At 44.8% G+C, this 27920-nt stretch overlaps 6 protein-coding genes across 8 annotated transcripts; 4 read left to right on the forward strand and 2 right to left on the reverse strand.

Moving 5' to 3' along the window:
- The first annotated feature begins 47 nt into the window (after positions 1 to 47).
- stx6 (syntaxin 6) lies at positions 48 to 4587 on the forward strand. The gene is made up of 8 exons (XM_058074486.2): positions 48 to 406; positions 857 to 1026; positions 1163 to 1257; positions 2288 to 2347; positions 2443 to 2571; positions 2661 to 2767; positions 3237 to 3331; positions 4057 to 4587. Exons 1-8 carry the CDS (start codon positions 372 to 374, stop codon positions 4131 to 4133), a joined length of 768 nt encoding a protein of 255 aa, XP_057930469.2. The 5' UTR covers positions 48 to 371; the 3' UTR covers positions 4134 to 4587.
- Positions 3885 to 8215, reverse strand: kiaa1614 (KIAA1614 ortholog). The gene is made up of 6 exons (XM_078790135.1): positions 7867 to 8215; positions 6908 to 7061; positions 5959 to 6602; positions 5687 to 5774; positions 4874 to 5051; positions 3885 to 4796 (listed from the first exon to the last, which is right to left on the reverse strand). Exons 2-6 carry the CDS (start codon positions 6970 to 6972, stop codon positions 4767 to 4769), a joined length of 1005 nt encoding a protein of 334 aa, XP_078646261.1. The 5' UTR covers positions 6973 to 7061; positions 7867 to 8215; the 3' UTR covers positions 3885 to 4766.
- On the forward strand, positions 7847 to 10712 carry wdr18 (WD repeat domain 18). The gene is made up of 10 exons (XM_058074481.2): positions 7847 to 8092; positions 8368 to 8478; positions 8616 to 8749; positions 8841 to 8982; positions 9047 to 9190; positions 9304 to 9368; positions 9437 to 9561; positions 9964 to 10121; positions 10309 to 10377; positions 10478 to 10712. Exons 1-10 carry the CDS (start codon positions 7883 to 7885, stop codon positions 10604 to 10606), a joined length of 1287 nt encoding a protein of 428 aa, XP_057930464.2. The 5' UTR covers positions 7847 to 7882; the 3' UTR covers positions 10607 to 10712.
- On the reverse strand, positions 10604 to 16241 carry med16 (mediator complex subunit 16). 2 transcript variants are annotated; one of them, XM_058074466.2, is made up of 16 exons: positions 16046 to 16241; positions 15418 to 15603; positions 15193 to 15300; positions 14940 to 15109; positions 14590 to 14871; positions 14369 to 14518; positions 14190 to 14295; positions 13965 to 14120; positions 13662 to 13888; positions 12484 to 12690; positions 12201 to 12411; positions 11997 to 12130; positions 11726 to 11918; positions 11295 to 11490; positions 11018 to 11101; positions 10604 to 10942 (listed from the first exon to the last, which is right to left on the reverse strand). In XM_058074466.2, the coding sequence occupies exons 2-16, from the start codon at positions 15557 to 15559 to the stop codon at positions 10816 to 10818; spliced, it is 2493 nt and encodes an 830-aa protein (XP_057930449.1). In that variant the 5' UTR covers positions 15560 to 15603; positions 16046 to 16241; the 3' UTR covers positions 10604 to 10815. The 2 variants fall into 2 exon arrangements, with proteins under 2 accessions (XP_057930449.1, XP_057930448.1); XM_058074465.2 differs by having other exon boundaries at positions 15193 to 15303.
- A 307-nt stretch (positions 16242 to 16548) lies between these two features.
- Positions 16549 to 22191, forward strand: tmem259 (transmembrane protein 259). 2 transcript variants are annotated; one of them, XM_058074469.2, is made up of 12 exons: positions 16549 to 16888; positions 17222 to 17558; positions 17634 to 17930; positions 18029 to 18152; positions 18224 to 18334; positions 18412 to 18534; positions 18626 to 18726; positions 18892 to 18949; positions 19062 to 19145; positions 20747 to 20879; positions 20992 to 21091; positions 21225 to 22191. In XM_058074469.2, exons 2-12 carry the CDS (start codon positions 17346 to 17348, stop codon positions 21918 to 21920), a joined length of 2040 nt encoding a protein of 679 aa, XP_057930452.2. In that variant the 5' UTR covers positions 16549 to 16888; positions 17222 to 17345; the 3' UTR covers positions 21921 to 22191. The 2 variants fall into 2 exon arrangements, with proteins under 2 accessions (XP_057930452.2, XP_057930453.2); XM_058074470.2 differs by having other exon boundaries at positions 17225 to 17558.
- Positions 22192 to 22746: 555 nt separating this feature from the next.
- Positions 22747 to 27875, forward strand: plppr3b (phospholipid phosphatase related 3b). The gene is made up of 8 exons (XM_058074464.2): positions 22747 to 22938; positions 23270 to 23357; positions 23450 to 23635; positions 23718 to 23844; positions 24084 to 24273; positions 25300 to 25357; positions 25497 to 25670; positions 25831 to 27875. The coding sequence occupies exons 2-8, from the start codon at positions 23271 to 23273 to the stop codon at positions 27121 to 27123; spliced, it is 2115 nt and encodes a 704-aa protein (XP_057930447.2). The 5' UTR covers positions 22747 to 22938; position 23270; the 3' UTR covers positions 27124 to 27875.
- The last annotated feature ends 45 nt before the right edge of the window (positions 27876 to 27920 follow it).

Genomic DNA, 27920 nt, shown 5'->3' on the forward strand with positions numbered 1-27920 from the left:
CTCTGTCGCTCCCAAGCGGATTGACATGGGAGCAACTTACAGACAGACAGAACAGACAGACAGACAGCATTTGTGTGTTTATGTGCGACGTGTCTAACTTCACAATCTGCACCAAGTTCACTACCACCGCTAGAGGACAGTAGACACTTCAAAAGCGTTTTTTTAGTCGTTTACGGAAGAAGCCGAAGACGCCACCGCCACCACCACATTGGTGGTGTCATTCGGCTATTTCCGCTGCGGTAGACGCCGTCTCATGTAAACACTACAGGAGCCGGAATCCAGGGATCAAATTTAAGTTTTTTGAAGCCTTCGGGGTCGTCCGTGGTTCGTGTGTGATGGAGCTCCGCTTGGACTGAACCGGGAACCGCAACATGTCCATGGAAGACCCGTTCTTCGTCGTCAAAGGGTCAGGATTGTTTACACCAAGCTCATGCTATTGTTAGCTGTCTCGGCTAACCACAGAATTCATTCTCTGTTCTGAACACAGCAATAGAAGAAGTAGTATCTTGAAACACCAATGTTGTGTTATTTACTTGGATTTACTATCAAAATGTCACTAATTGTAGTAATGTTGATCCCTGTGTATGTTTTGTTGCATGCACTTCTCAAATGGGGGTACTAGGTAAATAAACTAGGAAAATAACTATTTGAGCCACTTCTGATGTTGTAATTTTAGCCGCTTACAAAAGTATGTAATAAATAACTTATTACATGCTTAGAATAATTATTTATTTGACATACTGTTTCGTATAGAGACACTTTTAAAAGAAGACACGTCCTGAAGACAGGGGACATCTGGCCTCCACAAAGTACGTGAACTCAACTCCTGCCTGTCACTCTGTGTGTATGTGTACAGTGAGGTGCAGAAGGCAGTGAATGCAGCTCAGAGCCTCCATCAGAGATGGAGCGAGTTGTTGCTGGAAGGGGGCGGAGCCTCCAAGGAAGAGATGGATTGGACTACCAATGAACTGAGAAACAGCTTACGCTCAATCGAGTGGGACCTGGAAGACCTCGATGAGACCATCAATATCCTTTGAACACCACCCACCATCTGTATACTACAATGTGTATAAACCCCACCATGTCGACAATGTCCCATAGTGTCAGCAACAAAAAAATTTCATCCGGTCCCATCGTTGCAGTTTCTTAACTGTAAGTGAATGCATCGTCGAATCCAACCCCAAGAAATTCAACCTGGATGCTGCAGAGCTGTCCAAGAGAAAAGCCTTCATCGGCAGCACAAGACACACAGTGAAGGTACAACTCTTCATGTACACAACACTGGGGTGTCCTAACTTTTTCCATGCTCAGACATTATATGGATTGAAATAAACAGGAACCAGCATCTCCGCTTTGTCTTATTAGCTTAGCTAAGCTTAGTTTATTATTATTAATCTGAACTTTTTCTTTATACTTTTGTTCTTATCTTATTTTTGTTTTATTTTTTCCAAATATTTTCACTTCATTATTGTAATTGGACTTTAGTCTTGTTATAATATAATTTTTGCCCACCTTATTTTCCTAAAAATGTAACTTACATTTTTTTTACAACTTTATGCTGCTGAAGTTGTTTTTTGTCCTCATAAAGTTAAAATTTTTAAATTACATATTTTTTTCTTGTAAGAATACCACCTTTTTCTTTTGCGTTATGACTTTATTCTCCTAATTTTTCCACTTATTCTAGTAAAGTAATTTTTTGCATTTTTGTCCACCCACCCAATTTTCAATTATTTTTGGGTTTGTTAGCTACTCATAATATCATGCCTTTAAAAAATAATGCTGTTTTTTAGTTTCACCTTTATGCTTTGAAAATGCCTTTTTTAGTCGTCATAATCTTAGAACTTTAACCCTTTAAAAGTATGACTTTTTATATGACACTTCATACTACTAATATTACAAGTTTTAATCCTGTACAATTATTGCTCTCTTTGCATTTTTTCCCTGTTAAAAAATGTGTTTGTTTCTCACAATATTATCACTTTTTTTTAAAGGTTTATTCTATACTTTATGTCCTCATGATATTATGTCTATAACCTTTTAAAATTCAGACCGTTTATTGACCCTTTCCTGCTTAGTTTTTTGGGGGGGGTCAATTTTTGCTCTTTTTTTTAGATATCTTGTTTAATTCTATTCTTTAGAATGTCCCCAAGGCCAATAAAAAATAAGAGCTGTGGGCCACAAATGACACCCAGGCGACATTTTGGACACCTCAATATAGACTTTACATACTGCACACTACTTTTGTGTGGCTCAAGCATCAAGTGTACATTTTATGTTTGTCTTAAAGGAGATGAAGGAGCACATGTCTAGTCCAGCTGTAGCCTGCATTGACCGAACAAACAAACAGGTTCTTCATACGCTCGAATGCACACACACACACACACACACACACACATTATTAAAGTAAGTTGATAACGAGCTGAAGATGTCAAACGTGTCCAGGCTCTGCTGGGTGATAGTGGTGCTCAAGGTCCACTGTGGCAGACCTCTGGGGATAAGTACACCCGACTGGACCGTCAGCTGCAGAACGCCAACTCTCAGTTCATTGAGGAACAGCAGGTTCAACAACAGGTACTGAAAAAGATTAGTCTCCGTTCTACATGTTGGATTTTTCTATGAAGCCTCTTTGTGTCAAAGAGATTTTCTTTTCTTTCTTTCAGCTGATGGCAGAGCAGCAAGACGAGCAGTTGGAGCTTGTTTCGGGAACAATCGGAGTCTTAAAGAATATGTCAGAGAGGATTGGCATGGAGTTGGATGAACAGTCTGTGTGAGTTTTGGTGGAAGTCGCATATACACAAATACCTTGCAGTTTTTCTCTCAATCTATTTGTGACATTGTCGTCTAATTTGCATAATTGCCCATTACCTATGTACATTTTTATGGATGGCAGCCCTGACCGCTGCATGAGAAGTCATGTTAATCTCCAAAAGTATCCAAAACAACCAGAAAAACACCCGTTGCAGAATTGAGAGGGGTCTGAATACCCACTAAATTTAGGCAACACAATCCCTCCTGCTACAGCTTATTATTCTGTGGCAGACCAGGCGTGTATTTAGAAGAGGTGTTTTTAGAAGCAGAGTTACAATTCCATCTACTGTTCGGGGATTAGGAACGACAAACTACATTTACAAACTCATGAGCGAGTCTTGACGGGAACAAAGCAGAACGAGGCTGTGTGGGGCTGTAGTGTGAGGTTAGCAGGACATTGTGTGGGTTTATGTTTGCTCTCTTTCCAGTATGTTGGATGACTTCAGCCATGAGATGGACAACACTCAGTCCAGACTGGATAACGTTATGAAGAAACTGGCCAAAGTTTCCCACATGACCAGCGGTAAGACCTGTGCTTCAATGTTCCAACATTCCAAAAGTGTACTTATTTGGGGTATAATGGTACATATATCCATTATCAGATTTTTCGGCACGCAACCGGGTATAGAGGCGAACCGACTTACCACACTGTATACAATAGGGCAGGACACGGAAGGACAGGGGGTGTGACGCCTCTTGCTATGCATCAATAAACACTGCACATCAGTCAATTCTCACTAGGATTGCGGGGGTTTGCTGGAGTCTATCCCAGCCGACTTTGGGTGAGAGGCAGAGTACACTCTGGATGTTGACCAGTGTTGTCTACAGTGTGGCCCAGAGGCCATTTTGCCTGCTGCTTGTTCTTCATTGGCCCCAGTATTATAATATTAATATTATAATATTCATCCAGCCAGCCATTTCTTATACCGATTGTCCTATCCCAGCTGTCTTCCGGTGAGGGACAGGGTACACCCTGGACTGGTCGCCAGACAGTCACACTCACATTCACACCTATAGATTAAATTACATATTTTGCAATGTGTGAGGAAGCCTGTGTACGCACACATGGACAGGTAGAACATGCAAACCACTAGACCACTGTGCGGCTTATATTTATTAAAAAATACAATTATTGAGATAGATTATAACAAACTTTTCCCATACTTTTTTGCTGCCTGGCATTTGATAATATGTAAACGAAACCTAACCCTTTTTACACCCCTAGTACTTATTGATGTCTGTCTGCAGATCGCCGCCAGTGGTGCGCCATAGGTGTGCTGCTCGCCATCCTCTTCGTTATCCTCCTTCTGCTCTTCATCCTCTGATTGACAGACCTTCATCCTGCATCTGTAAACTCGAGGTCAAAGTTTGCAATTTTTAACAATTCAGACTTCGATGGACAAAGGTTTTTTTGTTTTTTTTTTTGTCTCTGAACTTGAAAGCACCTCCAGCAACGTTAGTCAACGACACTTTTATTGAATAACACTAAAATTGTTTGTTTGCTCTTCATATGTGTTTCTTTTATTGCTTTTTTGACATAAGTGACTGACACCTTTCCTTTGGTTGCCTCAACACAGCAGGAAGTAACCCTAACAGTAATAATAATTACATTTCTCATGACACTCAGCACCGTACTAACATGTTTCTGGAAAGTATTCTACGTATGTGTGACAGTAAGAAGAATACAATAAAGTTTCAGTGATGATGAAACTTGGCAGCTGATACTCTGTATCAAGAATAAAGTGAAACACACAAGAAAAAAATCTTTGCCTTAAAAAGCCTTTTTTTTGTTTGTGTAGCAAAGTCATTTACAAATTAAACAAAGGTCATCTCTACTGTCACAAGAGGTCAACAGGTCCACCTATATCTTTTTTACTTGATGAGCACACAGTGACTTACAGAACTCCAAACGGGTTTTGATGTTGACATGACAGCAAGAGAGAAGCTGTTGAAGGACTTCACTTCCTCAACAGCAACGAGGGCGACCCCTGTTGGACAAAAACAATACGCGATGGACTCTTGTCAATGAGTTGATAGCATTAGCATCATAGCAAGCTGCTCTCACCTCATTCGCTGACCCAACTGGCATCGTTTGGTGCTGGTATCGGTTGGGGGCGGGGTCAGAAATTGGTCGAGGTTTCGCAGTCAGTCGGTCCAGGCTGCCGGTTCGGGCCCTCCGTGCAGCAATGCTGGAGAAGAGACGACGAAGAGACAGACGAGAGGAGTGCTGCCTGCAACCGAATCTGTAGGAAACACAGTTTACAAACTGCGGGTCAAAGGTCATTCATTAATTCAGTCACAGCAAAATGTACAGCCCATTAAACACTAATTTGTGTTCTTGAAATGTTGTACCCCAGGGTGTCCATAATGCGCCCTTATAAGCAAAGCAACAAGTTCCTGTATTGGACTACAAACATGGCTGCTATTAATGCATTCATGCAGACATTATGAATACCGGACAGGCACATATGTACTGTACCATCATCATCTGACTGTGATGTAATTTCAACAATATAAATGATGCAAGATGGTGGGATGACCAGAATTTCCCATATTTTACATCATTGCCTGGCAAATGTAAATGTTGACATTGACAGGTATGAGTAGTGCGGCCCAGGGGCCATTATTGGCCCTCCACATACTGTAAAAATGAATTAAATGTATTGTTAATAAGAAGAATTATTAGCTATTACACTAATTGGCTTTGTCATATATAACACAAAGCTAAGACGTGGATGTTGTTGGGATAACTTAACATCACTTCACCTTCATTGGACTGGTTTGAGCATCTTTACTGTATACCCAAGCGTCCTCTTGCACCTCCACAGCGCTGACGCCCAACTGAGCTTTGTGTTTCCAGAAGGTCTACAGTACTCACGGCTGAGGAAGATGGAACTCTTCCCCCATTGGCTCTCTGACTTGTCCATCATTAGTGTTCCCTGAGGGAGGGAGGCTTTGTTTGTTCACTGTAAAAATAAAACAAAGACAAATGCAAAAGAAGAAAGAAAAACTAAATTTACTACTTAATTGAGTTAGTTTTCGAAATCGTACAGATTCAGGTGATTTATCGGTTAAAAAGGTTTCCATCTGGGACCGACAACCGGCATGTGAGGTGCCCTTGAATGATGAATGAATAACAAAGATTTAGACCTGCTATCTCAGATGTCGATGACTTGTGGCTTCCAACATCTCGATAAGGCTTCTTCTCCTGGACCTCTCGCTGATGCTCCTCATGGAACTGCTTCAGAATTTGACCAGAGGGCAGCAGGTCAGGGGGATAAGGATTTATAGGCAGGTCTTTGGTAGGTGTGGCCTTGAGAGGGGCTCGGTTTCCACCGACTTGTATCTGATCAGTTCTTCTTGTCCGTACGCGGAGTCGTCCGGTCGCCACATCTCCTCTTCTACAGCTGTCCGGGGGTGTGACCAAACCAATGTGAGTTTCTTTGATTGGCTCAGTCCACAGGTCCAGTCTGTATGGGCCCTGGATCGGATTAACCCCCAATAAAACTGCCCTCGCGCTCGTGGCTCCATTGGCCTCAAGGCCTGCATCCTTCCTGCTGTTGACGTACAAACTGATTTTGGGCTTGCAGACCAGGTTGCCTGTGAATCGATGGCTTGTACGTTGTCTCTGCCGGTCCAAATAACGGGAGTCAGCCTCAGCTTCGGTCTCATCTTCAAAACGTAGACGATGACTTGCCGGACACAACCTCGTCAACTTGGAGGTGTCACTTGGGTCACCGGACAATACGGCCACACCCTCTGACCTCAGCTGGAGAACTGGATCGATCTTGGCACTGGAAGTAAAAAAAAACAAAAACACGCTAGTATCGGATTGTTGCTATTGTTACATTGTTCTGTATTGCTGGACTTCTATATTGTTACTATTCTTTCGCAAAAAGTTTGTCCATAAAAATGTAACTATTTTTTAATGTATTATTATTATTATTATTATAAATTACACTGGTCACCAACAAATTAAAGGTAAACCTCACAAAACCAAGTTAATGCCCCACTTTTACTTGATATCAGTTCAGAAACTTCACCTGAATGTTCTAAATAATGTGATGAACTTCGGGTGTAAGTGTGTGTGTGCACTTACACTGCGTGTGTGTCAGGGGTCAGAAGGTCATGGTTGGCTCTCAACGGGATGCAGCGTCGATTCATCTGAGTTTCTTCCAGGCACTGCTTCTGTCGTGGCAACCAGGCTCACAGACTCACACCAACCAGGGGGGAGGGGAGACAATACCATCATCCTAAATTGTGATTGGTTGGCAAAAAAGAAGGATTAATGAGAGCTGCTTAATCGCTCTACAACATGACACCTATCTATTTCTTTGTTATGGCTTCTAAAGAAGATCAATTATGATCAACACAAAAATATATATTTTTTATTTCTTCTTGGAATTTATTTATTTCGGAATTGAACGAGCCAGTCCATAAGCCAGAAATGCAGAAAGCTCACGTCTTCAAACCCCTGGTCCCGGACGTGACGTCAGAGAAGCACCGTTTTCGCTAGGATAAATGTTATAAAAATGCACTATGCCGATACCAAGACTTTTTTTTGCTTGAATGAGTTTGTAATTTTGCTTTTCATTTTTTATTATGATTATAAATAGAATACAAGACAGGACTATTAAGATTTTAGGCAAAAATGTCAACAAACTTATTTGTAAACAATTTAACAATACATACAACGTAAGAGAATGTACAATATCAACAAAATAATGGAAAAAAATCAACAAAATAATACTTTTCTTCCACTGTTATTCCCTTTGTTGCAAGATAAAATCAATAGTTTAAAATAAGACAAAAGCAAATCATTTCAGAGCAAAATAAAGCGAATACCGTATAACAACAAAATACAAGCAAAAACTATGAATCCCTTAAGTTTATAAACGATATACAAATATAACATTATGAACAGCACAACAACAAACAAATATTCCTGAAAATAAACAGCGTACAGGAAACTATCAATACTGATACTACACTTGGTATCTTTACGATCGATATTTGGATCGATCCGCCCATACCCGCGTTTCTGCGCGTGCGGCTTGCTGTGAGGCAATCCAAGATGGCGGCGCCATTGGAGGTGGTTTTGAGCAGTGATTCGAACTCGCAGCTGTGGAACAGCACCGTGTTCGACTTACACAGCGGGTCCAGCCTGCTGTCCTATCGTGGAGGGAACAGCTCGGCCCGGACGCTGTGCGTCCTAAACGGCGAATACCTGGTGTCGGCCCAGCTGGGCAAGAACTTCATTAACGTGTGGGAGATCCAGAGGAAGGTACCGGTTATCAAGACAAAACAGCCCATTTTGTTGGACCACTAAGGAGCACAAATGAATGGGGGGAAAATGATTAAGTGTGCTCTTGTAATCTAGTGAGTCGAATTACTCGTTTATTCCTACTCCACCGGCGGGAGATGTGCATGGTCAAACCTTTGTTTACATTGTGCACATTTCTACTGGGTGTTTTGTATTACGTAAATAACGTCCCTCAGCCGCAAGTGCACTATTTCCTGTTTGTTGTGTGTAACTTCCTGTTTGGTGTTGCCTTGTAGGACCAGCTGCAACAGAAGATTGTGTGTCCAGGTGTGGTCACCTGTGTGAGTGCCTCTGCTGACGGACTTTTTTTGGCAGCTGGTGTTGCCGAGGCTGTTTACTTGTGGGAGGTGAGACGCCATCTTGACTGGGGTCCCACAATGAACAACAAACGGGATAGAATCTTGAAGATGGGAATCCAACCATTAAGATTCCCAACACATTAGATGCTTGCGTTGACATGTTGTGCTTTCTTATGATTGGTCAGGTGCCCACAGGCAAGCTGCTTTCCGTTGTCACTCGTCACTATCAGGATGTCACCTGTGTCAAGTTCACTGATGATAGCAGCCATTTTGTGTCTGGAGGAAAGGATAGCGTTGTTCTGGTGTGGAGTGTGAGTAGGTAATGCGTGTTTTTTTAAAAAGACGTCTTATTAATTTAAATCCTACCAGAACCTTTCACCCAAATTCCATCCCAACTCTTTGTGTTGTAGTGTGATCCAGGTGGACTTAAGCCACGCCCCCGAGCCACGTCACATCCTGTCTCGTCATTCTCTACCAATTACAGACCTCCACTGTGGCATGATGGGACCTCAGGCCCGAGTTGCCACTGCATCTTTGGACCAAACTGTCAAGGTCACATCACTTCAGCAATATCTTCTATAGAACATTTAAGTTAGCATTGCATGTGTGTGTCCAGCTGTGGGAGGTATCTTCAGGTGAGCTGCTCCTCTCAGTCCTCTTTGATGTGGAAATCATGTCTGTGACCCTTGACCCGTGCGAGTACTTTTTGTTCTGTGGCGGCAGTGATGGGAACATCTTTCAGGTGTCCCTTTGCACTCAGGTAAGGTTTTTTTTATTTTTTTAATTCATTAAAAAAAATTTAACAATTACTTTGATGGCATGGAAGTCCAAAAAGTGTGCTGGGAATGTTGACAATGTGGCACTGTGTCGCAGGGAATCACACGAGACAAATCCTTCCAGTGCGATGCTGACGGAAACCGGACCTTCAAAGGACACAGGTGACGTTGTCAGGCACAATTCGATGACTCTCGCAGGTTGCGGTTCTGACCCATGTGCTTCACCTCAGGAATGTGGTGACCTGCCTGTCAGTGTCCATGGACGGGACTCTTCTCGTGTCAGGGTCACATGATGAGTCGGTGCGACTCTGGGACATTCAAAGTAAACAATGTGTTCGCTGCTTTGCTCACAAAGGTATCTTCAGTTCATTCAAATTAAGTGTTCACTGCAGTAAGAAAAAAAGCATGCAATTCCAACTTTTTCTGACTTGGACCACAGTACATGCTTTCACCTTTGCGCACTTCCATACTAACGCTTAAATAAGTATACTACGGTATGACTCTAATTGTGTACTTGAGTGTGCAAATTTTGACACTAGCCAGGATGGCGATGATTCAGAGTTGTCCATCACTGCACACATCATTTGCAGCATCTGCATACTTCTCAGTATGAAAGTATGTTTTTTTTGTTAGTTTAATTAAAGATGTAACATTGTAAAAGTTAATTGTTAGTGTGGAAGTGTACAAATTGAAACACAGCCAATGCTGTTGTGGAAACAAGAGCAACACAATTTTTCCAAAACAAATTGTTCTTCAGGTCCGGTGACAAATGCCTTTGTCATGGTGGCTCCTGCCAACATGTTTCTACCGGACTCACGACCCTCAGTCCCCCTGCCGCGCTTTAGCCGCCACCTGCTTGAGAGTGATGGCAGTGAGTCGGGAGAAGTGTGCGTCCGCCTCGGACTCCACACTCAGGTAAGTGTGCTGAGGAGGGGGTGGGAAAGTGCTGTTTTGCCATAGCAACACTAACTGTGCTTTTACTTTCTATTAACTGTTATTAACCTTGTCAAGTTGAGCTTTTCCAGCTCACTGCCTGAAATGTTTTAGTCACCACGGGCAAATGAAATAGGGTACATTTGTTGTAACAGTGTATTATTTTCAGGAGGAGGAGGAGACATATCTGCAAAAAGCTGATAAGCTCAAGTCATTAATGAATGCCGTGACTGACAAGGTGAGGGGATGGGGCAAGAGTGAGGACTGTGACATGGTCCATCAATATGCCAGAACACAAAGTGGAATGTGTTTCTGATATGTCTGTTTGGTGTTTCAAGTCGTTGTTCGGAGATGGCGAAAACACCAAAGTGCGAGTGGCCGAGCTGGAGGAGGAAGTTCAAACTCTGAAGAAAGTCAACAAAGATTTGTATGACTTTTCCAGTCAGCTGCTAACAAAATCCACGTGAACGCACCAAGTGATTGTTGCTTCTCTTTTGTTTGGTTAATTTTTTAATAACGTATTTTTTACAAACTGACAATAAAACACATCAAGAAGTAAAAGTATCAATGAGATGCGTATGTTGTTGTTATTGACAGACCAGACTGAGAAAAGTCCACACTGAACATGCTTGTCCTGATATTCATTAGGAATTGTGCTCTGTCACTGGAAATGTGATCAAGTGTGCATGGGAGGGATGCGCCTCCACAAACCGCCACACAAACAGTTTTTGATCCAGCGCTGCTCCCACTGCTTCATGGCGTTGCTTTTGTTGGGTGAGCGAAGCATCGTAACGCAGCCGCACCTCAAAACACACACAAATTTAGTCCACTTCTGCCACATATGTCTGCCATGCTGATGTCACTTTGCATGGACTCACCTGGTGCAGGCCTTACTGTCCTCTGTGGGACACACACCCATGTGGACACATCGCAGGTTGTCTGTCCTCTGACAGTTGTTGCTCCTACACACACACACAGTGCACATGGCTGTCACTCAGTTATAGTACAACAAAAAGGTGATACATGCAGTTTTGGGGACTAGTTCATTAATCAAAACAAGCTTCAGATGAATTGACTGAGAAAATAATAGTTGCAGGCCTAAAGTCAACATTTGCAACTTTCCGAGTCAGCCCCACCAACATGGCCATGTCTTACCTGCTTGCATCAAGTGATGCAAGTGATGAGGTTTTTCCAAACTGCAACCTGATTGGCTGTTTGCCCTGCAGCTTAACTATGATGCCGTCATTAACGGGCAGCCAGTCCATACTGGGAACCAACAGCTGGCTGGGCAGCAAGCAGCATTCATCTATCAGACTCTCATCCGGGTCCTGAGGAAGGGTATCATCCCGGGCTGTCGGACAAACATGTCACGTTTTTCACAATCCAATGTTTTGTGTTTAGATAAATCCTTTGTTTCTTTGTGGACTAAAACATGTTTGAAGTAACATTTTTATATTGTGAAATATATTTAGAGACAAAGACATTTGTTACTCCAAAAAGGAAAGGGATTAGACAATATGTATTTAGCTGAAGACCAACAAATGTTGTCAGCAGGGCCGTTGACAGAAGTTGTGGTAGGTTCTTACAGCACAGCCACAGCTTGGTGAGCAAGCGGAAGAGCAGCTGTAAGCTGTCCTGGCTGTCAGATGTGGCCGTGAAGGTGGGAAGGCAGCCAGGTTTCAGCAGGCCCCATATCCGGATCATCACCAGCATCTCTCGTAACATTCCCAAAGACGCTCCGTCTCGCATGAAGCCAAAACCGGGACGCACCATAGACCCCTACAGAACAGAAGTGGCCCAAATGGAACGAATTACCTCTGGGCCAACTCTTATTTCATGGCTTTCTCACTAGCTCACCTGGTTTGGTAGATTGGCCAGCAGGTATAGGACAAATTCACCCACCCACTGGATGAGCTGCTGCAGAGACTGCAGCGGGGGACCATCTAACACAAACTCCTCCGTCTTCAGGTTGATCATCACCTTGTCAATATCTGCCAACAAGTCTGGTCTAAGTCAGGCTGTAATTGAATCTCACCTTTGTCAGTGTAGTTCAAACCACACCTGTGTCCATGTTCTTGGCACATATCTCAGTCAGGCGGTCTCCTGGACTTTTATCGGGGGTATTAAGGACGTGAGGTCTCAGTAAAGATTTTAGAGTGGAGCTGATGGCGATCAGTAACAGTTTGGCGTGGAAGTCGCAGGCTCGTGCTGCAGTGGCCGTTGACAATTTACACAGAGACGCCTTGACCGCCACAATCCGTGTCGCCAAAACCTGCAGCAAGGACTGATTATGCAATAATATACAAGCATGATCGTTCAATTGAATAGAAAAACATGACCGGACCTGCTGCAGGGCATGGTTCTGCCTCATGTACTCCTCATGGAGTTTGTCCACCAGGTTGTGGACCATAGTAGGCTGCACATGCAGAAGAACGTCCCACCAATCGTAGCCTGTCACCATGCAGTACTCCAGTAGGAACAGCAGGTGGCGCAACGTCGTGTTCATCTCCAGCACTTGACCCATAGAGGGTGACACTCTCAGCATGTGTAACTGAGGACCAATCAACCAATTTGTTTAGTCTCTGACAATGTACTTATGATAAGAAGGCAGCGGTGTCCAATGTGTGTCTCGCAACTTCTTCTTTATTGACCCTCAGCATATTTTTAAATTTACACCCCAATTTAGTAATCCAATATAGTACATATAATCAGACAAAATAAGCCACTTGAGACATAAATCATTTAGCATGTCTTGAGGACAGGAAGTGAGAGATTCAAAGATGAGTTTTAGCTAGTCATGGGTTACAGCTGCAACAGCAACCAGTGTTAGTATAATTATGATTATATTTTGTTATTATTGTCCCTGCTGTAAGATCATTCAAACCTGCAATAAAAGCCTGTTGTTCAGTCGATCATGTCTGGTGCATCTCACCAAACATTAAAGTGGCATTACTGACCAGTAGAATACTACAGTCACAATTTCAATGCAGTTTTTTTAATGTCTTGATGATTAATGATTTATAATTTAGTTAATTGTTTGAAATTTTTGAAAAAGGCTTAATTTAAGCCAAAAATATGTAACGAGATAAAATATGCATATATTTTTTAGTTAACACGCCATTTGAAACCACAAGAAACATATTTTTTAATGAATATATTTTTGAAAAACTATGATAAGAGTGAAGGCACAAAATTCAAAACTCAATCTGCGTTATATATACTATATATCACGTTCCATATATATATATGTGTATATACATATATACACCAGTAATGTATCCATCTTTAAATGCATGGGTTTTCTGCAGGTAAAGTTTTCTGCAATCCCTTGCCAGATTGCGTTTTGAATTTTGTGCCTTCACTCTAATCATCTATGCGTGTGTGTGTCTACACACACATATATATTCTAACCGCTAAGCCACAAAATAACGTGATGTTTTTTTACCTATACTGAGGACTAGTTCATGTGAATTCTTAACAAGGGATTTTTTTTCGGAAATCAAGTGACAAACGTGTTGTTACCTTGCCCTGATTGTCCACACCAGCCAGTGCCAGGGACGTCCAAGAGAACTGCAGGGCCTTGAAATGTAGGCCGGGAGCTCCAGTTCTTTGTCGCTTGATGGCCAAATCGTCCCCAGAGCGTTGGCCTGGTCCAGAAGTGGATGCAGAGCCGTAGAAAACGCCCATGGTGTGAAGGGACAGGCGGTGGAGGATTTGGATGGTGCCATCATGGAAGGCCAGAGCCAGACCTGAAGACGCAGACCATTAAATGAGTCCTGATTGCAAAACATCTGGACCAGCTAACACTGCATAAGCAGTTCTCACCAAGTCCAGGGCAAAACTTGGTGTCTGATGCCACCTTCAGGTCAGTGTTGGAGATGGAAATGGGCAGTTTGGGAAGAGCTATAGCAGACACTCGCTCCAGGTCGTTGGTAGTCGTAAGAATACGCCACTTCAAAATAGTGGGCTGCTTTTCACCAACTAGATCAGAAATCAGCTTGGGTCAGTTCTGTTCAACACGGGTCAAAGTTCAAACATATTTCAACTCACCGACAGGCGATCGATGCTGAAAGATATTGTTCACCGGTAGCCCTTCCTTCCTTAAAGACCAACACTCAACAATACTTCCATTCTGATTTGATGCACATAGCAGAACCTGAAAACACAGTGTCAGTGCCTTGCTCATGTGTGGTAGCAATTTAAGTCAACCAACACTCCTGTGTTGTTACCTGCTCTGAGTTCTCTCTGGTCAGGAACTTGAGATGCGTGACGGCCGGGTACTTGTCCCTCCTCAGCGGGTCAGTGGTGCAGCGCAGGAATAAGGAGGGTAAGAGTTCTGTGTCGATACGGCACTTTTCGCTCACTACACTTACCACCACCTGAACACAGATGCACACAACTGAATACAGATATATACACAGACTCACCGTGCCCATCTTCTCTTATTGACCTTGTAGAACTGGACCGGAGATGAGCTGCTGCCATCGGTTGCAGCCACCACAATGTTGCCACCGCCGGTAAAGGCGATGTCTGCGAGTGCCACACGTCCTCGTAGCCGACACAGGCTTTCACTGGCTGTCAGTAGAGCGCCCCCTGGCTTCAGGAGCGACACTGTGACCAAGCCGCTCACTGTCACCGCCAGCCAGCCTTCCATTGGCTTCCCACCAAAAAGAGTCAGAGACGGGGAGAACTTGACCCGGGAGAACTTCTCACCAAAGTTTGTGGAACCTGACTAAAAGTGATGCAAAAGACGCGTCATTTGCAAGGAAACAGGAGAACGTCAACGTATGCGATTGATACCATCTCCACGTGTAGAGCCAGTTTGACTCCGTTGTGCAGCCAACTCAGCGCCACAATGGGATCTCCTTCGAGAGAACTGGACAGAGCACTTTCCCAACTGTTGACCAGGTGCTCAGACATCGACCAACACTTGATGTGGCCGTCGCCGTCTGCGGACAGCAACCTGGACCCTGTAAGTGCACGCACACACACAGGTTCGTAAAGTGCGTGTTCGTTCTGTTTGGTTTTGTAAAAACAAATAAATAAAAATTACCTGATTGGTCCCACTCTAGACAGGAAATGACCTCAGCATGTCCAGAATTGATGGAGTACACATCCCAGGGATGCTCTGTGTCCATTATGTGGATCATGTGACTGACATCTGCTAACATCAATGTGACAACCATTATGTTGAATTCCAATAATTCCATAAATGATTGGCAACTGTTGGTACTAGAGTGGAGACTCCTTCTGAGTCACATCCATCCTGATCCAGTACCTCTGTCGTTGTCGTCATCATTTTTCAGGTCCGTGGTGAAGGCCACTAGATTTCTGCAGGACCATGAGCACACAAGAGGGATGGAGGGACAGTGGGTGCTCTTTGGGCGCCTCTCCCACTCACAAACATATGCCAGCTCCATGTCTCTAACCCCAAAATAGAAGTCCAGGCACGAGGACCTCTCCCCTGAAAGCAAAGCAAAGCACAGTTCCAGCATGTTTCCACAACTTAATTTACCACATCCTTCTATGTAACAGAGAAACATGTGTAACAAACATGTATATGTAACAAACCTTCAGTAAAGACATTAAAAAAGCATTGTATTTTATGTTTAGCTACTTGTCTCTAACTACTTTCGTGAAAATCAGAAACATGTTTTTGGGGAAACGGAGAAAATTCTGGGGCAATGCTGGGATTAACAGGATAACAATGTGCCATTAAACATATCACATACAGTATACAAGAATCAGCTCGTTCTTGTATTTCAACGTAGTCTAGACTCCTACCTATAACGTAATTATCTTTACAGATATCTATATGTAGAGCTATCCATCCATAGAGCTATCTATCTGTATATAGGATCGGTCTCTAACGCTAGAAACACATTGATTGAATGGTCTGAACTTACTTCGATGGTAGCTCCTCTGTCGCCTTCAAAGAGAATCACAACACATCGGTTTGAGCAAAAACTTTAAAGGAATACCATACGTAAATTTGGTTAAATGAAAAAGGGGCGATGTAAAATAAATCCCATCAACAAACGATCTCACTTAGCTCCCATTCAGACAACAAAGTCCCCAGGACCCCAAAGTCCACATACGGGTGCCCTTAAACGTGCCTGACTGTATTATTCATTTTTGTATATTTTTGGGGGGCAATTTCATGAAAGGTTGACACAAAAGCCATTTTATTTTGGGACACACTTAATCAAAATTATACTTTAAATTTCAAACACCATAATAAAACAATGTACTATACATCTTTGACAAATTCCTACAGCATTTACAGATTAGGTGTAACAATACATTTATTGCGAACTGTACGAAAGCAACCCCAAAACGTTTTACAATTAAATACATAATGGACGTCAAGTATTTTTTCTAACGTTGCAACAGTGACGCGGAACATTTTGGAATTTGGGGACCCTTCCTGTGTTTTCGTACTTCCGGTTCGTACCAGTAGCACCCGTCAGTTCGCTTAATGGACTTTGTCGTATAGAATCCAACTTTGTACCTCGGATGAAATTCAACTATCTTGAAAAAAGTAACCTCGGTTACTTGCTAGCTTTGCTTTGAAGCTGACTTCAGCAGCGTGTGTCATTATTTTGCTGCGTGTGGCTAACGGGGACAGCCAATAGTGCTAACTAACTAGCTAGCTCTGTTTTTATTCGCAATCTGCTCGTCTGTTTTTTTGGTGAAAACAACGAGAAGACCTCGTCAACATGGACTCAAAGCTGCTGTGCCAGTAACAGGTACGTGAGCCAATGTTGTTAACGCGAAATGAATGGAAGAGCTCGTCTAAAACAGCTGAAGGATGTTTTTGTCCTGAGTTTAGAGGCCGTAACATTCACTTAATTGCGTCATTTGTATTACAGTAGGTGATGTAAAAAGGGCGTCACATGATTCACTTAGCCTTCAACATCCACATTATTCTACCAAATACGACAGTGAATTGTAAACAAATTAGTGGACGTGTTTGAGCTGATCGTTCAAAGACGAAATGCCTTGTGGGAATTGTGTGGTATGTTACCTCAACCGTCGTTGCAGACCCCCTGATGTTTCTCATTGCTGTGTGTTGCATCCAGAAGATCAGGCGACATCGTGGTCTTCATCTGCAAGAGCACACATGAGCGATGCCAGCCATGCTTACCTAGAAAGTGCTTGCTGCAGTGACCTCTCACCCCAGTTGGCAGCCTTTATCTAAAGACCATGTCTGAGAACCAGGCCAACAACAACAACATCCCGCTCAACAACAATAACATGGGGCCCAACAGGATCCGTAACCCCAACATCAACCAGAACCCGCTCATCAACGTTAGAGATCGCCTCTTCCATGCGCTTTTCTTCAAGATGGCTGTCACCTACGCCCGCCTCTTTCCGCCGTCATTCAGGCGGGTGTTTGAGTTCTTCGTCCTTCTCAAGGTAAACAACTTTTCAGCAGCTATTAAACATCATTGAGTCACAAGAGTCTTCAACACATCTTTTCTTTGTCATCAGGCACTCTTTGTCCTCTTCATCCTTGCCTACATTCACATTGCCTTCTCTCGCTCACCCATCAACTGTCTGGAGGGGGTGAGAGAGCGTTGGCCCCGTGACGGCATCCTACGTGTTGAGATCCAGAGGAACTCCAGCCGGGCTCCTGTCTTCCTGCAGTATTACGACTCAGAGGAAGAGGTGGGCCCGGGAGGAACAAGAGGAGGCATTGCCGGGCTTAGTCTGGCAGCGCTGCAAGAGGAAGAGGAGGAGGAGGAAGAGGAGGAAATGATGGAGATGTTTGACAACAGCTCAGTGCAGGTGAGAGGACAAGGCGGGGCGTACAGAAAGTCCAAATGTAAATATCAGCAAGTTTGTATATAAATCTAAATGTATTAATACAATCCCAAATGGTCCAGTTTGACCTGGACATGGAGCCTCGTCTGAAGCCGTCTTTATTAAGGCGAGTTGGAGCAGGCGAGGAAGGAGTGGTGGGAGGTGCAAACAACAGCCAAGACGTCTCCTTCAGCCAAGGCACGAAAGGTACGCAGCGTCAGGATCGAAGGTGCCATCTTTCTGGTCCTCATCATCACAGAGCTCCTCTGTTGTTCCAGTCTGGCCTCAGGAGGAGTACATGGTGGAATATTCTCTGGAGTACGGCTTCCTGCGTTTGTCTCAGAACACGCGGCAGAGACTCAACATCCCCGTCATGGTTGTCACGTTGGGTGAGGCGCTGTCTTTGAGCGGTCACGTGACGCCTCGTATGAAGAGGGGTGTGATTGGAAACCTTTTTGTGATTTAGATCCGATGAAGGACGAATGTTTTGGCGATAGCTTCAGCCGCTTCCTGCTGGATGAGTTTTTAGGATATGACGACATTCTGATGTCCAGTGTGAAGGCGCTTGCTGAGAACGAGGAGAACAAAGGTGAAGAAGGGACGCCTCGCACCCATATGAAGTCTAATTAAGACAAATCATATGACCTCTAAAGATGATCTAATTGTGTGCTTCTATGCAGGATTCCTCAGGAACGTGGTGTCTGGAGAACATTACCGCTTCGTTAGCATGTGGATGGCCAGAACCTCCTACCTGGCTGCCTTTGTCATCATGGTTATCTTTGTAAGCCATTCTAGGCCCAAGTCAGCCTTGTGAACGTTACATCTTTGAATAATATCCTGTCACATGTGTTAAGTTCTTTCTCATGTGCTTGTTTTAGCTGCTGGGGAAGAGGAACAACCAGAAGCGTCCTTTGTTGACCTTTCTGTTTGTGTTTATCTTTCTCAGACTCTGTCGGTGTCCATGCTGCTGAGGTACTCTCATCACCAGATCTTCGTCTTCATCGGTTAGTAGGCTCATCTCAAACCTTCTTGCCTCTAAATCTAGTATAAAACAAACAACTAGCAGCACCTGTGTGACCTTTGACCTCATTCTTTTATCTGTCTATCCCTCTCCAGTGGACCTCTTGCAGATGTTGGAGATGAACATGACCATCGCCTTCCCAGCAGCCCCTCTGCTCACGGTTATCCTTGCCCTCGTCGGTGAGTTAAAATTATGTTTTGCATCTTGTTTTTTATTCGCCCATACCACATTCTGGAAATACAATTAAATGAGGAAACTCCAAAAAAATAATACAAATGTTGAAAAAAGCAGCTAGATGTATAATGTAATGACAAATTAAAAATACTGACACTAGTAATACTAATAACATACACAGAATTTTATTTATTTATTTCTTTATCTTTTTGTCATCATTGGAAAAGGTGGTCGAGGGCCCGGCATGATTCCAACATCGTGTCATAGCATTCATAGAATGACATTGCCAATGCTCCTTGCAGATTCTGAATACCTAGCGACACAGTTCATATTAGAAATAAAATACAAAGACTCAAAATGATCTAAAATTCAAACACACAGCACGCTCACCCACAACTACATTTGTGTTCGTACTCAAAATTTTGAGACACTGCTCTCGTGAAAACTAATGACAGCGACCATCTTGCACCAAATAAATCATCAGGACAACTGCATACAAGACTGGAAATTTCCTACATAATCAGCTTATTTTTAATAATGTTGTTATACTGAAGCTAATCAATAATTGAAAGACTTCTTACCATGAATGATGGCTTTGAAGTCTGGTTGATACTTCATGACGTTAAGCTTCATGCAGGTGTTGAGGCTTCACTTGACTTACGATCGTTAAGTTCTTGGTGACAGAGGCATGTCCTTTATTCGTTTGATTATCTTGTCAAAAAGTAAATTAGCCACATCAAGCATGAATGTTTTGACAAATTCACCATCTGTGAATGGCTTTCTATTCCTCACTCACTATTGCTAAAGTACCGGCAAAGCTAGCCAAAGTCCAATCAGCTTGTCAGCTCCTTGTACGTCCATGCACGGAATTGCTGCTGGCTAAGATGCATGCCTTCTTCCGAATGTTCCCCGCTGGATATTTAGATGCAAATGTAGCATGGCGTGTGTCATAGTGTTGCATTATATTTGAAATTTTATCGCTGCATATTAGACACACTGTCAAACCTCACCACGATGGCGAATTGTTGTCTATTCATTAAATGTACAGTATTCCTCATATTTCCTTCTTTCTTGTTGCCATCTTCTTTGGCAAAAGTGTTTGCACGAGCTAGGCGCGAAGTTCACCTCTTGACCACTCAATGACCCGGTAGGCTACCGCGTTAGCCAATTATAATGGTGCATTGGTGTGCTGCAGAAGGACAGCCATTGCTAGTAGAAAATGGACAGAATATGGATTAAAATACATAATGTTTTGTATTTTGTTTTAACACAGTGATTTTTGTACTGTTTTACTTCCAAAATGCTAGCGGGGGAAAAAATGAAATTTAAGAAATTGTAGTGCTAAGAAAGCCCAATACACTCATAAAAAAGCTACATATGGGACGCGAGCCATAGGTTCCCAACCCCTGGCCGAGATTACACCCTTAATTCAGAACTTTTGACCAGTGGGTCTGTGAAACGAACATGATCTGTGTCCAAAGGGCTACAGTTTCAATTCCCTTGCTTGACATAGAGAGCAATGCACAGTGACCCTACAAGTGTCATGACTGTCAAGGCTTCAATGCTGAGGTCAAATTTCCAATCCAAAGAGTCTTCCTATCGCCAGGTATGGAGGCCATCATGTCGGAGTTCTTCAACGACACGACGACGGCCTTTTACATCATCCTCATAGTGTGGTTGGCGGATCAGTATGACGCCATCTGTTGCCACACCAACACCAGCAAACGGCACTGGCTGAGGTGAGTCCTGTGACCCCAGTGAGCTTTTCTTTGGTAGTAAATTCTGCAAGACACTGTTCTTAATTGTTTATGGCCAACTTTATGAGGAAGACCTGTTCTTTTTGTGTTTCAGGTTCTTCTATTTGTATCACTTTGCCTTCTACGCATATCATTATCGCTTTAACGGTCAGTACAGCAGCCTGGCGCTGGTCACATCCTGGCTGTTCATCCAGGTCAGTTGTACAACCACCACGCTCTTGTTGACTGTTCTTTTGTCACATGGTTACATGTTTGTGGACTTGATGCAGGAAGTAGAAGCGGTTCACTCAATTACCAAAAAAAAAACTTTTTTTTGTCTGCATCCAGCACTCCATGATCTACTTCTTCCACCACTATGAGCTGCCCGCCATCTTGCAGCAGATTCGCATCCAGGAGATGCTCTTGCACAACCAGCAGGCGGGTCAGGCCAACCAGACGGCGCTGCAGGACAGTCTCAACAACAACAATGCCGCTGCCGGGCCAGCAGAACCGGCTGGTGCTTCGCAAACTGGACCCGCTTCTGTCCTTCAGCCCCAGGCCGAAACTCCACCCTCTTCTGCAGCCGCACCGGGTGGTGGCGAGGTGCGCTCTGAGCTCAACTGGGTGGCGCAGACAGCCGCCATCATTACAGAAGCACTGTCCTCCTCTCGTCAGGAAGGGGCAGCCACGTTGGACACTATCCATCGTCAGGACCTTCCAAGGTCAGGAACCACCGAGATCAGTGTGGTGGCAGAGTTCTGGATGGGAAGCGTGGCGGTGGGTGGAGGAGCCGCAGGTGGAGCTAGTGGAGGGGGAGGAGGAGGAGAAGAAGCAACAACAGAAGGTAAAGCTAGCACAGAAGGAAGAGCAGCAGATGCAAACACAGTTTCCATAGAAACTAAACCCTCTGTAGGAGCTTCTCCAATTGGAGTGGCAGACAGTGTCGGTGCTCCGGGGCAGGGTGTCTTACAGCCAGACTGCCCCCCCTCACATACGGCTGATAGAGACTGTAGAGCGCAGCAGAGTTCCTCTCACGCGTCCTGAGATGTCATCATGGCGATGACATCTTCTGAGAGCGTCACATGATGCAAGACATCCCTCCCAAGTGTGACCAGAACAGGAAGTGAAGGAAAAACACTGTCCAGTTGCCATGTGCACGTGAATAATCAATAATCAATCATCTGTTGGGGAGGTGGACATCAGTTGTGATAGACACACTTGTAATGATTAAACACTGTTTGATTGATCTTGTCATTTTGAAATGAAGAAAGATCATCATTGATACTTTTTCCAATAAACAGAGGAAAGAAAATAATTTGAGATCAAATGGCTCAAAATGTCACACATGATGTATGAAAAAGCATAACAGGACATTATTGACTGTTCCCAGCTTTATTTTTGTTGTTGTTCCATGTGCTTTTATTTTGAATAGAACAGGAAAATATAATACGTTTCAAAATGAATGCCTTACTAATATGCCTCAGACTTGAGAAAGGAAGTCTGTGTCACACTTTAATTCCCGCTCCAGATGTCACTTTAATAAAAGTGGTGTGGCTATGAGTGGAGGAGGCGGAGTCACAAGACTGTCATTCATTCAAATGTATTTCAAATGTCTCAGCAGTAAAACTTGTTTGGCTTTTGTGTGGAAATCCCTAGCTCATTGTTTCCCCACTTTAAAAAAATCATACTGCTTTATCTTACGGCATGATGTCACGTGTTTCTTTTCCCACGGTCACACGCTTGAACTCGAGGGGGTACTTTTTTGTACCTGTGTCCGTGACGTCTTCTTCTTGGGCATCAACGACCTGAATGCCGAAACGCGCACGCGCACACTTCGACGCTGCAGTGCGCGGGAGCGTGCATCATCAGGAGAAAAGCTGCCTCTTATTTGCACACTCTGCAGAACCGACACCATCTGACAGCAGACGCGGACTGGACCGAGCGGGCCGCGGAAGCAGCCGGTGGCCGACAGGAAGCTGGTGATTGCGGTGAAGTCGTTCGGTTGAATCTGTGGCGTCAAGTCGTTCGGTCGAAGGTGACAGGGATCAAAACATTTGATCAGGTGAGTCGCCTGTGATGGGACTCGCACAAAGAGCCAAAGCCTCACCGCAGGCTTCTTTTTCCACTGCAGTGCGTGTGTGTGTGTGTGTGTGTGTGTGTGTGTGTGTGTGTGTGTACATGCGACCCACCGCAACAACAGATTAAACGTTGTTATTGTAATGTTTGGTTTGCTCTCAGGATTCAAGCATCTCCGCGTGTGTCAATGCATTGAAATAGCTCATTAATTACCCTTTACGGTGGGACACGCCCCCCTGTGATGTGCACGTTTAACTTGAGACGTGTGGCTGTGTGTATGTACTGTATGTCATACATACATGTGCATTGTGCTGCAGGATGATGATGAGCTCGCCATCAGACAAGATGAAAAAAAAGTGGTCAAAGGACAGCCTCACTCTGTTGCCATGTTTCTACTTTGTGGAGGTACACACACACCCGCACACATGCACATGCACACACAGTTTCTTTTGACAACATTTTAGAGGCGTTCACATGACTGTGGCGTGCGCTTACAGCTTCCCATCGTGGCATCTTCCATGGTGTCGCTTTACTTCCTGGAATTAACGGATGTGGTGCGACCCCCGCAAGTCGGCTTCCGCTGTCACGACCGCGAGCTCAGCAAACCATACGTGGATGGAGGAGACGAAATGATCCCACTGCTCATGCTGCTGAGCCTCGCCTTCGCCGGCCCAGCAGCCTCGGTAACTTTTGCATAGACATCACCTTGCCAGGGTCTGGGGTCACGGCGGAGGTTGTTTTCTGACTGTTTGTGTGTGGAGGCAGATCATGCTGGTGGAGGCTTTCGTTTACTTCCTGCAGTCTCGGACCAAAGTACGGAGAGCGGAAGGGAGCATCAATGCTGGAGGCTGCAACTTCAACTCCTTCCTGAGGAGGACCGTTCGCTTTGTGGGTATGCGCCTTCCGTATGGAAGTTTGCACACTTACACTCAATGCCTGTGTAACGGATGCCAGCCGGTGTAGCTGCGTGATAGTACGTGTGAAAACCTTGCTCCCTGGCACCTTAAGAGCTGCGCTGGGCAACTATTTAAGACCATTAGCTTTCTGCCTAGCATTGCTTGACTTAACACTCAACTTTCCACTGTTACATGTGCTCCAAGTGGGATTTCATTGCATTGTGTGTGTGTGCAGGCGTGCATGTGTTCGGTCTTTGCGCAACAGCGCTAGTCACCGACATCATCCAGCTGTCGACAGGCTACCACGCTCCATTCTTCCTCACCGTGTGCAAGCCGAACTACACCCACGTCGCCTGTGACACCAACGCTTACATCACAAAAGACATCTGCTCCGGACATGACTACCATGCCATCATGGCTGCCAGGTGAGTGAATCATTCCCGTTTTACGGTACCACAACTAGAGAAGAATCCAGATGTTATCCTGGGTGGCAGTTGGTTCAGGAGGTAGAGCAGGTCGCCCAGAAACCCTGCTTCCTTTCTTCACGATCACCGTTGTTGCGTCCTTGGGCAAGACACTTTACCCACCTTGCCTCCACTGCTGCCCGCACTGGTGTATAAATGTGAATGAGTGGTGGTGGTCAGAGAGGCTTTAAGTGTGAATTGGCGGTCACATTTCTGTCAGTCAACCCCATGACAGCTGTGAGTACCATCATTGTGTGACTGTAGAGTGAATGAATAATGAGTTTCACTGTGACGTACTTTGGGTATCACTTTGGTGATCCATCTAAAAAATCCATCCATCCAGGGTCGCGGGCATGCTGGAGCTTATCCTAGCTGTCTTTGGGTGAGAGGCGGGTTACACCCTGGACTAATTGGCTAAAAAAAATCAATCCATCTATTTTCTATATGGCTTATCCTCACGAGGGTCGCGGGCATGCTGGAGCCTATCCCAGCTGTCTTCAGGCGAGAGGTGGGGTACACCCTGGACAAGTCAGCTAAAAAATCCAATTCAATACTGTTAATATTCATTCATTCATTCATTTTCTACCGCTTTTCCTCAGTGCTGGAGCCTATCCCAGCTGTCTTTGGGCGAGAGGCGGGGTACACCCTGGACTGGTCGCCAGCCAATCACAGGGCACATATAGACAAACAACCATTCACACTCACATTCATACCTATGGACAATTTGGAGTGGCCAATTAAACCTAGCATGTTTTTGGAATGTGGGAGGAAACCGGAGTACCCAGAGTACCCGGAGAAAACCCACGCATGCACGGGGAGAACATGCAAACTCCACACAGAGATGGCCGAGGGTGGAATTGAACCCTGGTCTCCTAGCTGTGAGGTCTGTGCGCTAACCACTCGTCTGCCATGCCGCCCACTGTTAATATTAATATCCAAATATTTTTTTATGTCATATACTCATTCTTCTCCCCTCTGCCTTCACAGGAAGACCTTCCCATCCCAGCATGCAACTCTGTCTGCTTTTGCTGCAGTGTATGTCTCTGTAAGTTCTGCTCAATCTACATTACTCATCCAACAACCAATCAAAGAGAAGTTCAGCAGAGACATCGTGGCCGTCATTGCAAACACAAAGTCACAAAACCGTCCCAGACACATGTGACTTGTCTCTCCTACTTTTCCAGATGTATTTCAACGCCACCATCTCAAACAGCACCAAGCTGCTGAAGCCCGTCTTGGTCTTCTTCTTCGCCATCGCCGCAGCTCTGACGGGCCTCACTCAGGTCACGCAGCATCGCAGCCACCCAGTTGACATATATGTGGGCTTCCTGATCGGAGCGTTCATTGCCGCCTACCTGGTGAGCTCGCGTCATTTTTAGGTGCAGTTGTCCTCACCAACCTCCATGTACTGTATGTGTAGTCACCATGGAGATTTGTCTTTCTGTTGCCAAGACAACTGCATCCAGTGAGCTGCTTTTTAATTGATTGCTTTTTATTAAGCTGCTGATTCTTCTGCAGGCTTTTCATGCAGTGGCCAACTTTAAGTTCTCTGACATCACTTTGGCTCCGCCTCCTCCACCCGCACTGGAGGACCCTTTACGAGTGCTGACTGAGCGAGGACACGAGTCTGTTTATCAAAAGGGCCCCGCTTCAGCCTCTGAGAGCAATGATGAGATAGCAGCGACCCCTGCACCCCTGGACTGTCGAGACAGCGTGGGGCCCCTTCAGAGGGAGGTTGCCTCCATGGGTAGCCTGAAGAGAGCAAGCGTGGATGTGGAGTTGCTGGCTCCTCGCAGCCCCATGGCTAAGGAGACCATGCTGACCTTCAGCAACACCTTGCCACGAGCCAGCATCAGTGTCAGCGATGGAGCACCTGGTCCAGTTCAGCAGATCCAACCGGTCCAGCCCCGGCTGAAGGCCGTCCACATCCCAATGGACCCGGTCTCATCACAGCGTCTGATGTCAGAATGGAAGCAGAAGTCGATGGAGATGCGAGTCCAGAGTATGCGGGACGAGAATGAGACCAATGAAGACGGCTCGGCAGCGGGGACAGACAATCGAGGTACTCAGGGCCCCGTCTGCCTGCCTGCATTTTCATCTGGCAAGACCGCTTCCAGTCGCAACCCCACTCCTCCTCCGGGTGTAGCCAAAGCCATAGCAACCCCAAGACCACCTCAGATCCCTGAAGCAGGACCCCCACCAGTCTCACCGAAGAGTTTGCTGGCCCGTGCCAAGTGGCAGGCCATTAGAGAGAAAACAAGCGGGGACGCATCAGGTCGTGTCGCAGCCAACCAGCCACGACTGATGCAAGTGGTTGCCATGTCCAAGCAGCAAGGCTTGCTGGGGTCCTCATCTTCGGGTGAAAAATCTTCAGAAACTGCCTCCACCTGCTCTGGGACTTCCTCAGCTGCCACCTCTCCACGATACCGGCCGACCTCCGAGAAGCAGCGGGAGGGAATCGTCACTGTGGATGCCCACGCCACCCACCATCCTCTCGCCCAAGTTCCAACCCCTCCACGAAACGACCGTCCCTGGGAGTGGGGCGGAGGAGACCTACGTGACACTTATGACCTTAACAGCCTCCAGCGAGGAGATTCCGCTGCTAGTGGCAGCAGCTTCCGGCCGCATCGATCCGGTGGTGTTCCGGAACCAGCACCGCCTCATCCACAGTTTGAAGTGTTGACAGATGCACAGAGGAGAGAAATGGCAATGAGACGCAAGACTGCGCTGGTTCTTCTGGATCGAGATGGTCAGCAGACTGACGAGGAAAGCCATTTCAAGAGTTTCCAAAGTCGAAGAATGAAGGATTAGGCCTGTGGCTTTCAAAGTAAAGGCTGGAATGGATTATTATGAACTGATTCTCAGAATGTGAAGCTTCAACTGTATTCAGTGAAACACAGTGGGCGTGGCTTATTAACAGCCTCACACTGAATTACTGTGTTAACAGTGTTGTGATAGCTCGGTTGCCTTGGTAATGCTCAGCATGTTTGTGTGTGTGCCTTCTGCTCTGATTGGTGGAGGTAAATATTGTGTGTGTGTGTGTTTTTTGTGGCAAAATGACAACATGTTAATTGTTGACGCCTTTCATCAATGAGTAAGTGGCAGGGGTTAAAGCGATTTTGACTAAAAGGAGACAAATACAGGAGAAACCCGTGATATTTTTGTGTAAAAATGAATTTGTGACACTAATGTTGACATTCTGACCAACATTTAAAATGTTACGTAAATCTGGCTCTTTAGCCTTTTAGCTTAGCTCAGTGACAAACCTCCCATCCGCAAGTGATGTCACATTGTGGTCTTTTCATCCAATCAAGATGGTGGCTTTCAGAGATTCTATTTGCAAGGCCACATGGTGACAGGATCCCATGACTATGAACACATCTTTTAAAAAAAACAAAAAAAGATTTATTGTTGACGTGAGCAGACAGCAATGTTTCAATGTGAAAAATTTTATTGAATGTAAACACATGCTGCATGTTACCGTCAAATATCAAATAAAATGTCTTCTTCACTTTAAAATACAATTGTTCTGTGGGATTTCTCTTCACAAAGGGAATATTACTACTACTACTACTACTACTGTCTTCACAAAAGAAATACTATTGTAC

The sequence above is a fragment of the Doryrhamphus excisus genome, linkage group LG4 (assembly GCF_037039965.1).
Source record: "Doryrhamphus excisus strain RoL-2023G ecotype Guam linkage group LG4, RoL_Dexc_Guam_v1.1, whole genome shotgun sequence".
Lineage (NCBI taxonomy): Eukaryota > Metazoa > Chordata > Actinopteri > Syngnathiformes > Syngnathidae > Doryrhamphus > Doryrhamphus excisus.

What these genes read in the sequence shown, in the direction of transcription:
- stx6 (XM_058074486.2), top strand. Translation starts at nt 372, where the DNA reads ATGTCCATGGAAGACCCGTTCTTCGTCGTCAAAGG. An exon ending in GCACAAGACACACAGTGAAG is followed by an intron (nt 1,258 to 2,287) that starts GTACAACTCTTC and finishes TTTGTCTTAAAG; the next exon opens with GAGATGAAGGAGCACATGTC. An exon ending in GAGTTGGATGAACAGTCTGT is followed by an intron (nt 2,768 to 3,236) that starts GTGAGTTTTGGT and finishes CTCTCTTTCCAG; the next exon opens with TATGTTGGATGACTTCAGCC.
- kiaa1614 (XM_078790135.1), bottom strand. Translation starts at nt 6,972, where the DNA reads ATGAATCGACGCTGCATCCCGTTGAGAGCCAACCATGACCTTCTGACC. An exon ending in ACCCCTGACACACACGCAGT is followed by an intron (nt 6,603 to 6,907) that starts GTAAGTGCACAC and finishes TTTTACTTCCAG; the next exon opens with TGCCAAGATCGATCCAGTTC. An exon ending in ATCGACATCTGAGATAGCAG is followed by an intron (nt 5,775 to 5,958) that starts GTCTAAATCTTT and finishes TTATTTTTACAG; the next exon opens with TGAACAAACAAAGCCTCCCT.
- wdr18 (XM_058074481.2), top strand. Translation starts at nt 7,883, where the DNA reads ATGGCGGCGCCATTGGAGGTGGTTTTGAGCAGTGATTCGAACTCGCAG. An exon ending in CGGACCTTCAAAGGACACAG is followed by an intron (nt 9,369 to 9,436) that starts GTGACGTTGTCA and finishes GCTTCACCTCAG; the next exon opens with GAATGTGGTGACCTGCCTGT. An exon ending in TCGCTGCTTTGCTCACAAAG is followed by an intron (nt 9,562 to 9,963) that starts GTATCTTCAGTT and finishes ATTGTTCTTCAG; the next exon opens with GTCCGGTGACAAATGCCTTT.
- med16 (XM_058074465.2), bottom strand. Translation starts at nt 15,559, where the DNA reads ATGGAGCTGGCATATGTTTGTGAGTGGGAGAGGCGCCCAAAGAGCACC. An exon ending in CCAGAGAGAACTCAGAGCAG is followed by an intron (nt 14,296 to 14,368) that starts GTAACAACACAG and finishes CTGTGTTTTCAG; the next exon opens with GTTCTGCTATGTGCATCAAA. An exon ending in CAAGTTTTGCCCTGGACTTG is followed by an intron (nt 13,889 to 13,964) that starts GTGAGAACTGCT and finishes CTGCGTCTTCAG; the next exon opens with GTCTGGCTCTGGCCTTCCAT.
- tmem259 (XM_058074469.2), top strand. Translation starts at nt 17,346, where the DNA reads ATGTCTGAGAACCAGGCCAACAACAACAACATCCCGCTCAACAACAAT. An exon ending in CTTCAGCCAAGGCACGAAAG is followed by an intron (nt 18,153 to 18,223) that starts GTACGCAGCGTC and finishes CTGTTGTTCCAG; the next exon opens with TCTGGCCTCAGGAGGAGTAC. An exon ending in GGTTATCCTTGCCCTCGTCG is followed by an intron (nt 19,146 to 20,746) that starts GTGAGTTAAAAT and finishes TCCTATCGCCAG; the next exon opens with GTATGGAGGCCATCATGTCG.
- plppr3b (XM_058074464.2), top strand. Translation starts at nt 23,271, where the DNA reads ATGATGATGAGCTCGCCATCAGACAAGATGAAAAAAAAGTGGTCAAAG. An exon ending in CATGTTTCTACTTTGTGGAG is followed by an intron (nt 23,358 to 23,449) that starts GTACACACACAC and finishes GTGCGCTTACAG; the next exon opens with CTTCCCATCGTGGCATCTTC. An exon ending in CATGCCATCATGGCTGCCAG is followed by an intron (nt 24,274 to 25,299) that starts GTGAGTGAATCA and finishes CTGCCTTCACAG; the next exon opens with GAAGACCTTCCCATCCCAGC.